The sequence below is a fragment of the Arachis ipaensis genome, chromosome B7 (assembly GCF_059453495.1).
Source record: "Arachis ipaensis isolate K30076 ecotype BB chromosome B7, ASM5945349v1, whole genome shotgun sequence".
Lineage (NCBI taxonomy): Eukaryota > Viridiplantae > Streptophyta > Magnoliopsida > Fabales > Fabaceae > Arachis > Arachis ipaensis.
This window is the reverse complement of record NC_142442.1, coordinates 12,628,503-12,640,295: the sequence shown is the minus strand read 5'-3', so window position 1 is coordinate 12,640,295 and position 11,793 is coordinate 12,628,503. Positions and strand designations below refer to the sequence as shown.

Genomic DNA, 11,793 nt, shown 5'->3' with positions numbered 1-11,793 from the left:
ATAAAAAAATAACTCAATTTTAAATAATTCTCAAAATAATTATATTAATTAAAAAATAAAATTTAATATTCATGAATACTCATAAATATCGTCCCTGCCACAAAGAAAAATAAACGTAGATCTACGATAATATAAGACATTGACAAAAAGAATTTTAGTAAATAGAAACGGAGTAGGCCTCTATGAAATTTTACTAAAGCTTGTTAAATCAGGATCTCCATCTCCATGCTCCTGGTCTGACACCATTTTGAGACTTTTCGAAGATTTTATTTTTTACTTTTTGGTTTTTCCTCATCAAATACAGCATATTATATCAATATTGAAACCGGGAGAACCCAATGCGAGGTTTTCGTGAAAAAAAGCGCATAAAAAAATACAACAAAGCACGTAACGCTGTTCATTAATTTTAAAATGGCCCAAATCTATAGACACATTTACAATTATGATAAAGACCTAATCCACCGTTTACAAGTAACATGGCCTAGTTATGGTTGATTTGGTGTCCAATTTCTTGCCAAACAGAACCTCTCCAAGACTCTAACACTAAATATAATTCATCACAAAGTATTACGTTAGTGTTTGTTTTCAAATATTAAAACTGAGTCTGAAAGATTAAAGTTCAGTATTTGAGATTAGAATTAAAAATTTAATTTTAATATATAAAATTTTAATCTTTTTAATATTTTTAAAAAGTAAAAACATAAAAAATTAAAATTTTTAAAAATTAAAATAATATTTTTTAATAATTAAAAATATTTTATATTTATATTTATCTTAAATTACATAAGATAAAAAAATTAGATGTTATCAGAATATATTATTTTTTATTATTATTTAATTAATAATTTAATTTTTTTAGTTTAATTTTTTTAATTTAATAATTTATTAATATATTTTATTTTATATTTTTAAATATTAATAATTAATTAATGTTCAAAAATAATAAATTTAGATAATTTTTTAATATTTCAAATAAAATATTTAATATAACTCAATCTTATATATTTTATATTAAATATAATACAAAAATTTAATTTAATATTAATTTTTTATTTTTTTGTCTTTCAATTTTTATTTTTCAACTTCAGTTTTTTTTTATAAGAGCTTTCCCTTGTAAACACTACTGTTACAGTGTTACCTGTTTATGTTTATGTACCACACCAACACTGGCAGAGAGAGAGAGAGAGAGAGAGACAAAACGACAAGCGAAAAAGCGGATGAGTGATGCCGCGATGGAGGGCGCGTGGAGCTAAGCAGATATCACGAATCCAAACAAGAATCTCGTATTCCACGATGCTGCCACGTGTTAACATCCCTTCGCCGAGTGTCTCAATTAACAGTCACTCCGAAAAATAAAAGTAAAAATAAAAATAAAAATGCAAAAGAGACGCAAAAAAGCATTATATGTAAGAATTAAATTGGAGAGATGGAGTGTGTGAAGGAAGTAGTAGAGGACCACATGCGTGTCAGAAAAGGAACAATATTTCAACCTACCGTGGAATGTTATGATTGGGCCACGTATTGGCGTCTCTAGAGGACAGGTACCCCACGTGTCGAAATAACGAGCTTTTGGCGATCAGATCAAAGGTTAGGATCGCATCTCTGGAATTCAGTCGTTCGACGTCATACCAACTGTATGTGTCGGATCATGCCCGTGACGGTGACGGGCAGCCTGCCCGTGATTAATGTGGCCCCCAGGTGCCCCCCTTCTCTCTCCCTCATTCCCTAGAAAAGCTTCCCCCAAACCCGTTTCCATGGGTCTCTAATTTCCCTGCCCGTTCGAATTCTCTCTTACCCAAATCACCCCTTCTTCCCACTATAAATCTGCTCGTTTTCCCTGCTATTCTTTTATTTCCCTATAAGCTCCGTTCTCCATAGAGTTAAATATCATATCATATCATATCGGAATCGAATCAAATTAAATTAAATCATCACAATCACCATCTCAATCTCGTACTAGGCTTGCTAGCTATATCTTCCAAGGTTCTGTTGTTTATAAAAAGTTGAAGGATTCTGAAGAGCAAGAGTTTGTTGTTTGATCTGTGTGGTTTGGAATATGGCTGGGATTTGTTGTGGTGTTGTTGGTGACGGAGAGAATCCAGCTACAATTGAGCCAACTTCTTCACGGCCTTTAGCTCGCCGGAGTTTGGACCTCCTGCCGTTGAAATACATTGCCGACATGGCGGTTCCGCCTCCCGAAGGCAGCCGTAAGCGGCAGAAGCTGGATCTCTCTGCCTCTCCGGCGAGGGAGTGCGAGAACGCAGTTGAGAGTTCCAAATCAAACCCTAGTAAACTCAAAGAAGAGCTTAACATCAAGAAGGAATCAACAAATCACGAAGCAAGTAGTAGTTCGGAAGTACCAACGTTAATTTCTAAGGAGAAAAAGGAGGTTGTTGAAGAGTGTCCCAAGTACGGAGTCACATCGGTATGTGGCAGGAGGAGGGACATGGAAGACGCAGTTTCGGTGCGTCCCTCCTTCTGCCAAGTTCAAAACGGCACAAACACAAACGATCAAAACGACGTGCCCTTTCACTTCTTTGGTGTATATGACGGTCATGGATGTTCACATGTAAATAACTCGAACACCTTGTCTGCAGCATGGTTTTTGTTAATTCTCACCACTTAAGTGTAATAGACGTAGATCTGGTTCATAGTTATAACTAAACGTCGTCGTTTCGGTTTTGTTTAGGTTGCAACTATGTGCAAGGAGAGGCTTCACGGGATTGTGAAGGATGAGATTGGAAAATCTCAAGAGAACTTTGAATGGAAATCCGCCATGGAGAAAAGCTTCACTCGCATGGATGACGAGGTTCAAAGCTGGAGCCATAGCAATCAAACCTCCACCTGCAGGTGCGAGCTCCAAAAACCTCACTGCGACGCCGTCGGCTCCACTGCCGTCGTCGCCGTTGTCACGCCGGAGAAAATCATCGTCTCCAACTGCGGCGACTCTCGCGCCGTACTCTGCCGCAACGGTGTCGCCATCCCCCTCTCCAGTGATCACAAGGTTAGTTAGTTAATCGTTTTAGTATTTTTTCTCTTTTCTTAATTAAATTTTAAAAAATAAATAATTTTTAAAAAAAATGTTTGAAGGAAATGATTGAGGGTTGGGATCTGAAATTTTCTATGTTGCCTCCAAATTAGTTACGCATGGCACATGCTGTGCACGCGCTTGTGCTTGGTTTAAGTGGTTTAGTGCGTGCATGTGATCTGACCCGATTTGTTTTATTCTTTTTTCCGGTTCAGCCGGACCGACCGGACGAGTTGCTCCGAGTCCAAAACGCCGGTGGGCGCGTGATCTATTGGGACGGTCCAAGAGTGCTTGGGGTGCTGGCCATGTCAAGAGCCATAGGTGAGTGAGTGCGCACGATAAAACTCAACTTTAACCAAAAAAGGTTTCTTAAGATTCGCACATGTGGCGCATTATAGCATGGTGTGTGCGGTTCTGAATTATTGGGGTAGTTGTAAACTGTAATAACATGATCTTGTTTTTGTTGTTGTGCAGGTGATAACTATTTGAAGCCTTATGTGATTTCGGAACCGGAGGTGACTGTTACGGATCGGAGTGAGGAGGATGAGTGTTTGATTCTGGCGAGTGATGGGCTTTGGGATGTTGTTTCTAACGACACGGCGTGTGGGGTGGTCAGGATGTGTCTGAAGGCGCAGAAGCTGCCGTCGCCGCCGGGGTCTCCGGGGAGGGATGTGGCGGCGGATGGATCCGACAAGGCGTGCTCCGATGCTTCGATTCTTCTGACGAAGCTGGCTTTGGCGAGGCACAGCTCCGACAATGTTAGCGTGGTGGTGGTTGATTTGAGGAGGGATCAACGTCAACAACAAAGTTGATTAAATTAATTAATCTTAGCGGACATGATTATGGAGGAGGAAAAAAATATTACTACTAATGGAACCGTCCATGACCACTAAAATGGGCAGTTTGTGAATGAATGGGCATAACGCCTCCATTTTACAGGATTTAAATATTAACAGAAAGGGGGGAAAAAATGGAGTTGTTATTCCATGTGATAGTAATGGTCTAATGGAGTTTAAGTTAATCTAGGTTTTCTGTTTTAATTTTAATTAAAAAGGGGGGAATTGTAAGTTTCTCGGGGCGGGGGAGTGCTAAGAAATTATAGAAAAAAGTTTAGTGTAGTTAAAAAAAAAAGAAGTGTCACCCAAAGGGCTTAAGTAGGCCTTGTGACACGTTTCTGTGTTCGTATGGCAATTAGTGTACTTTTGCATTCTACTTCGGTCCGTGGTTTTGAACTAAAATTGAAGAAACTATGAACAATACCGGCAATATACTGAAATTTTGAAAACCAAACTTAATATTGAATCACTAATTATATTGGCTAAGATTTTGAAACTATAATAGAATGAGATACTATAAACAAATAAGCTATTGTTCTTGACCCCATGGCTTGTTTAAAGAGAGTTTAAGAAAATGTCCCTAATTGGGGAGTGTGTCAACTCTCTTGTTGGATTGTCGAAATCGTCCTTAAGAATGGAATAAGAACCACACTCCTCCTCCACAGATTATTATTATTATTATTATTATTATTATTATTATTAAAATTTAAATATAATTATTTTTATATAAAGTTGATATTTAAGAATTGAAAGGGAGAAAAAAAAATCATAAAAGGAGGTGTAGAAATTATATAAACTATAAAGGAAACGATGAAAAGAAAAATATGCGAATTAGATTATAATATTATATGCATATATTCTAAAAGAAGAAATAATAGATGTTTCATTCATTTTTGGATTAATAACAAGAATTTAATTTTGATAAATTATTACAGAGTTTTACACATATATATTGATTGTATAAATAATTATTTAAAAAAATAAATATATTTAATTAATTGTATAAATTTTTTAATAATATTAATGTATTAAAAATAAATTTTTAATAATAAATAAATTATCTAAGATTATTTTAAATTAATTTTAAAAGTTAGCCTATTATAAAATCACTATCCACAAATATGCATTTACCTTTTGTCCGTACATCTTCATTTTCGTCGTCGTCAAATCATCAATCGTCATCGTTGTCTTCTTTAAAGACTTGGATTTTGAACTACTTTTACCAGAGGAGTTGTCACAAAAGAGGCCATGTTATAAATTTAAAAAAAAAAAGAAAAAAAAAAAAAAAAAACACAAACTAATGTGTTATACTGTTATTCATTTCTACCCAAATGGGAACACTGAATATTCACACCAAATTTCCCTGTACAAATTTTCCACGACTTTTCTTTTCACTTCAAACATGGAATTTCTTTCTTCTAAAGATTTCCACGTTACTAGTTAGGTACTGATTGAGTGTTGGAATTCAGAAAAGAAATACTAAATTATATATTCATATGATAGTTGACAAGTGTAGGACAATTTGTTTTAAGAGATATTTTTCTAATTGTAAATATATTTTCTTTGATATGATATAAATATATATATATCCTTCTCCGATCCTAAAGCAACATAAAAGTTGACAAGTCATTCAAAGGAGAATAGGGGTTGAGAAGGAAGAAAGAATTTAAGAAAACAAAAAAGTAAAGTGAAAAAAGGAGTGGGAACTGAGTAGGATGGATGAAGATGCTGAAACGAAAGGGGAGTTATTGACCCTCCCACTACACTCTCCCTAGTCCCTACTGCTAAGGGCCAATACCACACATAAACATATGAAAGCCCCAATGCTTGTCCTGTACCCATTGTTACTTTGTTTTTGTTCCCATCAACTATAACCCGGATGGTTTTTCCGCACCAATTGAGATTGCTACTTGCAAAAATATTTTGATATTTAAATGAGTAAATAGCTTCTTAAAGTATATTATAAGCATAAAGAACTATATACCTCCCTTATTAGATTCGAACATGTTTTATTAGGTTCATTCCCAAGCTAAAGATTTTGTGTTTTTACGGGAGAGATTAACAGTTAAATTAGTTTTTAGATGATTGTTTGTTTTTTAAATTTATTTTTGAAAGATTTTATTAATTAAATTAATTTTTCAAAAATTATAAATTAATATTTTTATTCTTTACTCGTTCAACTAAAAGTTTTTGTCAATAAATAATGATATAAAATGTTAACTCATATCATACATGACACCTAACATATCCTAAGAGCATCTCCAATATTAGTTTCAGTTTCAATTTCATTTTGAACATTTGTAGAAGTATTTGTCATAAACAATGATTTAAAATTAAAAGTGAAAAGTGTCCCTTGATCTAATGGTTAGTTTCAATTTAATTAAAATTTTATATTTTTTTAAATTATTTTATTAATATAATTATATGAGTGGCAAAATTTTATTGATTTTTCATTAAAGTCATGCCTGTTTTATTTCATCAATCAACTCCAATGCAGATTACAATTCTAAATCAATTCACTTCTTAAAAGTAATAAAAATGATACTCTAAAAACAAATATATTTATGAAAATCTATTAATTTAGTGCCGTTAGGTTATATTAGGATTATAGTTTATATAATTGAAAAAAATGACTAAATTAATAGATTTTCATGAATATATTTATTCAGCATCTAATTAGACATGTTAGATATCATGTATTCATGTATACCATTAGTTAATGTTCTATATTATCAATTGTTGACAGAAACTATTAATTACGTGACAGAGAGACAAAAATAATTAATTTGTAATCTTTTTTTTTTTGAAACACAAAACTCAACATAATAAAGTAGAAGAAAGAAATAACAAGAATAAAAGATTATTTATAACCCATATTCCTTTCTCATCTCCGGTATTACCATTAATAACTAAAGGAATCAGCACAACTCCACTTTTTGTAGCTTTTAAATGAAGATTGAGCAACATCAACAACTTCTTATGCCTTATTCTTTTGATTTTTTTCCTACCAAATATTTTAAACAATAGCAAAAAAATCTATCAACCACTTTTTTTTATGATCCTTTCTCGTTATTCCTGTTTAACTTTTAAAATGTTTCTTTACTGTATCTGAAATAGCTCATGAACGGCCATCATCACAAGCCCAAACACACCACACCTGCCATAAAAACTCACCTGTAATAAATAAATGATATACACTCTTTATATCTTTATCATACAACACATATAAATTGTCACTAAATTTAATTATACCAAACTTACTCAACCTATCTTTAGTATTAATTTTATCGATTAATATAAATTAAGTAAAAACTTTAATTCAAAGTGAATCCACCTCCTTCCAAATGGTTTTAGTAAAACTATAGTGTTTGTAACTTTTATAAACTAATATGATTGATAATTTTTTTTAAAAATGAATTTAAAGAATGATCTATCTTTCAAAGATTAACTCGATTATCAATTTTTTTATTGACTTTTATAGGCTTTTTATAATTCCATGTGATTTCTTGTGTAACAATTAAACTGTATGTATTTTATTTGCATACTAATTGCTTTGATTTTTTCTCTCATGAATCTCTTTTGATTTATGGTATTTTGGGAGATATTTTAAATGGGTGTGTTAAGCAACTAAGTTGGTAGCTTACTTAGTGGACTTAGGCCTTGTACGGAACTGTTTTCATGCTTTTCTGTATATAGTATTTCACAGTTCATATTTTCCACCATCAACATTGCAAATTCATCATGTTATGGTGAAGAGTATTTTTCAAGAAAGAATAAAGTTTGTTCTTTTTACGATTGCACTCGCCTTAAAGTGATCTCTGAAATTAATAATTACTTAAATTTATTCTCGAATTTGTACTCCGGGACTCTCCCTAAAATGATTTCCATCCATCCTTATCAACGAAAGGACTGAAACGACATCGTTTTGTATTTATACCAAAAAAAAATACATAATCTCCAATACGACATCGTTTTGTATTTATAAAAAAAAACATAATCCCCAATTATCTTCACAAATTCTCTTCTTCACTTTGTTCTTCTTCTTCTTCTTCAAATTCACAGTAACAACAACAACAACATTATCATTGCAAACAATAGTTAAACTATCAAATTCATATTAGTTTATGTAGACATTCGATAATCATGCTCAAACCAATAATTTGATTTAAATAACAAAAACTTTTATAAATCATAGCAGCAGCAACAATAATATACAACAACATCACATCGATCAACAACAAAAATTAAAACATAAGCAGCAAAAAAAAAGAATAAATGAGGGAAGAAGAGGCGGAGTAGACCGGTGGAGCAGAAGGAAGAAGCAGGCCGCCGGAGCAGAGGAAAGCAGAAGCACATGCACTAGAGGAAGCGCCATGGTGACCTAAAAGCAAATTGACGAAAGGGGACGACGGCAGTAAGAGAGGTAACGCCTGCAGGAGGTCTGCCTTCTACAATTCTTTCTATCTTCCATTATCTCTCTCTGTGAATTAACAAATTATGATTTTGTTTCTTCTGAATTGCTTAAACAGTTACAAAATACTATTTTTTATTGACAGTGATTACGAAAAGAGAAAGAAAAAGGGAAAAGAGAACTGGAGATGGGTTGGGAAAGGAGAAGGGAAGCCTAGAGGGAAAAAGGAGAGAAAAACTGGGGAAGAAAAAAGGGACCGTGGAAGAAAAAGAGAAAGGAGAACTGAAAATGGAAAAGGGAAAGGAGAAGAGGAGCGTAGAAGGGAAAGGGGAAGGAGAACTGAGAAAGAGTTGGGAAAGGAGAAAAGGAGTGTGAAAGGAAAAGGGAGAAGGAAACTGAAAATGGGAATGACGTCGTTTTTAGTGTTCCGATGACATCAAGCGTTTGCCAATACGTTTCAACATTTCAATTGAAGTTGTGTCAATCATGACACTAGCAAAAAAAGCATAATTTTGTTCCATTTTAATAACATGAATTAGTTGCTATAATTTATCATTAATAACCATTTTTTTTTACTTGTCAATTGTCATGTCATTAGACCACTTAACAAGTTAGTTCTTGATAGTTCATCTTGATTTTTTGTTATTAGTTTGTCGTTAGAATCAACTATGAAGAACCATTTAATTTTTTAATAAATAATATTTTATAAATTTAATATTTTTAGATTAATCTATTTTTTTTTTAAGTGAACAAATTTTTAGTTGAAATAAATTAGTTAAAAATATATTTTTTAATTATTTCATATAATTTATAATATATAAATATATTTATTATTTAAATAATATTTTATAACATTTTGTGATGTTGAGAATAATTTTAATACAAAAAAAAGGTTGGGGACGATTTTGATTTTGACCCCAAACCTTAGGAACGAAAAAAATACTTAACCCTTATATTAATAAAAGATAAAGTTGTCTATTATAAAACTTTAATTCATTTGATAAACATTCCAAACACTATAATTCAATTCAATTCTATAGTTTTATTGATTTATTCTAAATATTAGATATCTTTCATTAAATAGTTTACTTCTACATAATTTATTTTAGGATAAAGTATATTTTTGTCCCTAAAGTTTGACAAAAATTTTAAAAATACTCCTAAGTTTTATTTTGTTTCAATTTTGTCCCAAAAGTTTTTGATTTGCATCAAATATACCCCTGACGGCTAATTTTTTTAAAAATTTAAGACTAATTCAACAACAATTTTATAAGAACAACCTTCAACATAAACAAATCAAACATAATTTTCATAAATTGTTGTTAGATTGGTCTTAAATTTTTTGAAAATTTAGCCGTCTAGGGTATGTTTGATGCAAATCGAAAATTTTTGGGACAAAATTGAAACAAAATAAAATTTAGGTGTATTTTTAAAACTTTTGCCAAACTTCAATGATAAAAAGTATACTTTACCCTTTATTTTAATTTTAGTTATAAACTCACTCATTTTTAAATTAATTATATTTTTATTTAATAATATTATAAATTCACTTATTTTTTTCATAATTATATAATATCTATTAATATTATTTTTTCAATAAATACTTGTAGTATATATATAGTATAATAGTTAATAGATATAGACTAATTAATAATTTATTAAAATTTAAAAATAATAATTATTTTAATATAAAATAAATAAAAATATTTATAAAAAAATAAAAATAATAAAATACTTATTATTTTTGTTTCATATTATTTTAGAATAGTTTAATTATTTTTAAAATATTAGCAAAGATATATATATTTTAAATTTTAATTTTAAATTTTTAATTATGTTATAATTTTATTTATATAAAATTAAATCAATTAATTTAATCAATAATCTACTAATCAAATTAGTAATTTAATAACCTAATAACTTAACAGTTCAATTACTAATTTAACTAGTGTATGAACCCGTGCTCAGCATGAAAAATTTATAAAAGTAAAAAAAAAATTATATGCTTCGATATTTAAAACAAAAATACAAAATAATTATTATTTTAAGAAATTTATAAAATTATTATCAAAATCAAAGTTTAACTTAAAAAAAAGTGAGTAATAATTATTTTATATTTTTTAAAGTAAAATAATTATACACTGATACAGAATTTAAAATAAAATTAAAATATTTATATTAGAATACTATTTTTTCAAAGACTTCTCTATAAACAACATTGATGGTTGAATTTGCAGACATTCTTACGTGATTTATAAGTAAAACGTTTAAACATCTCTTACTCTTAACTCTTAAAAGTGCCACATATAGTTGGCCATATGTAAAAACTGGTCTGGACATGTACAATCCAACATGAGATAAAGTTTGTCCCTGAGACTTATTAATTGTCATGGCAAACGATACTATTATGGGAAACTGTCTTCGTTGGAATCTAATTGGGACAGTTTCATTTGTTGGTACCATATTCATTCTTGAAATCAAAGCAATATGACCAACATTGTTACCCGTTAAAACTTCACATTCTATGACATGATTTTCAAGCTTCCTAACTTGTAGTCTTGTACCATTACAAAGACCACTAGATTGGTCAATATTCCTCAGTAACATCACCGGAACACCAACCTTGAGTATTAATTTATGTAGAGGCAAACCAGAACAATTTATGCTATTCAGTAATTCAAAACTACAGAGATCTAGTTGACTCTCCATATTCCCTTCATCCATACAAATAGAATATGAACTAAGATATAATTTTTTCCCTCCAGGAATGATAGCCATCAGATGGTTGTTGACCTCTTCAACAATGTCTAGTGTGGGAGCTAGTATAGTTCTTGCTTTGAAAAAATCCTTTGAGGACATGTTTTTCAAAATATTTGGATAAGAAAAATGAACCAACTCATCAAATGCCTGGTCCGAAGAAGGAATAACAATATCTCCTGGAAGACATATCTCAGATTCACCATCCATATTGTCACATATTAGACCATCACCAACTTTCAATAACCACTCACCAAATTTCTCTGTCTCATCTTGATCTGAAGCAGTCATCCCTACAAAGAGTCTCATATTTTTTGTTAGTTTGAGCACCTGACAAAACTTCCAAAGGTAAGACGAATTCACAGTTGAATGAACGATATCTTGTCTCGATCCTTGTGGAATGATAGAAAGAATTTGTCTAAAGTCTCCACCTAGTACAACCACTTTTCCTCCAAAGGACAAATCTTTGCTATATGTTGGAGAACACCTCATGATATCACCCAAGCATTTATCAAGCGATTCATAGCAGTACCTACTAACCATTGGAGCCCCATCCCAAATTATAAGTTTGGCTTTCAACAACAACATTGCTTGAGGGGAACCAGGTTTGATGTTACATACAGAATCCTCAGTTATATTCAGCGGTATTTTGAACCTTGAGTGTGCCGTTCTTCCATTGGGAAGAAGTAAAGATGCAATACCACTTGAAGCAACGTTTAACACTATATCACCCCTTGAGCGAATCTCAGCAGACATAAGGT

At 31.2% G+C, this 11,793-nt stretch overlaps 2 protein-coding genes across 2 annotated transcripts; one reads left to right on the top strand and one right to left on the bottom strand.

The window, feature by feature from the left end:
* Positions 1 to 1,435: 1,435 nt before the first annotated feature.
* LOC107609169 (protein phosphatase 2C 37) lies at positions 1,436 to 4,240 on the top strand. Its single transcript, XM_016311023.3, has 4 exons — positions 1,436 to 2,569; positions 2,690 to 3,004; positions 3,244 to 3,349; positions 3,503 to 4,240. Exons 1-4 carry the CDS (start codon positions 2,057 to 2,059, stop codon positions 3,838 to 3,840), a joined length of 1,272 nt encoding a protein of 423 aa, XP_016166509.1. The 5' UTR covers positions 1,436 to 2,056; the 3' UTR covers positions 3,841 to 4,240.
* Positions 4,241 to 10,453: 6,213 nt separating this feature from the next.
* On the bottom strand, positions 10,454 to 11,788 carry LOC110264988 (ATP-dependent DNA helicase PIF1-like). The gene has a single exon (XM_088494458.1). The coding sequence runs from the start codon at positions 11,786 to 11,788 to the stop codon at positions 10,454 to 10,456; it is 1,335 nt and encodes a 444-aa protein (XP_088350584.1).
* Between the last annotated feature and the right edge of the window lie 5 nt (positions 11,789 to 11,793).

Excerpts from the sequence above, each read along its gene's own strand:
- LOC107609169 (XM_016311023.3), top strand. The coding sequence starts at position 2,057 with ATGGCTGGGATTTGTTGTGGTGTTGTTGGTGACGGAGAGAATCCAGCT. Across the intron at positions 3,005-3,243 it reads CCCTCTCCAGTGATCACAAG|CCGGACCGACCGGACGAGTT; the intron begins GTTAGTTAGTTA and ends TTTCCGGTTCAG. Across the intron at positions 3,350-3,502 it reads GGCCATGTCAAGAGCCATAG|GTGATAACTATTTGAAGCCT; the intron begins GTGAGTGAGTGC and ends GTTGTTGTGCAG.
- LOC110264988 (XM_088494458.1), bottom strand. The coding sequence starts at position 11,788 with ATGTCTGCTGAGATTCGCTCAAGGGGTGATATAGTGTTAAACGTTGCT.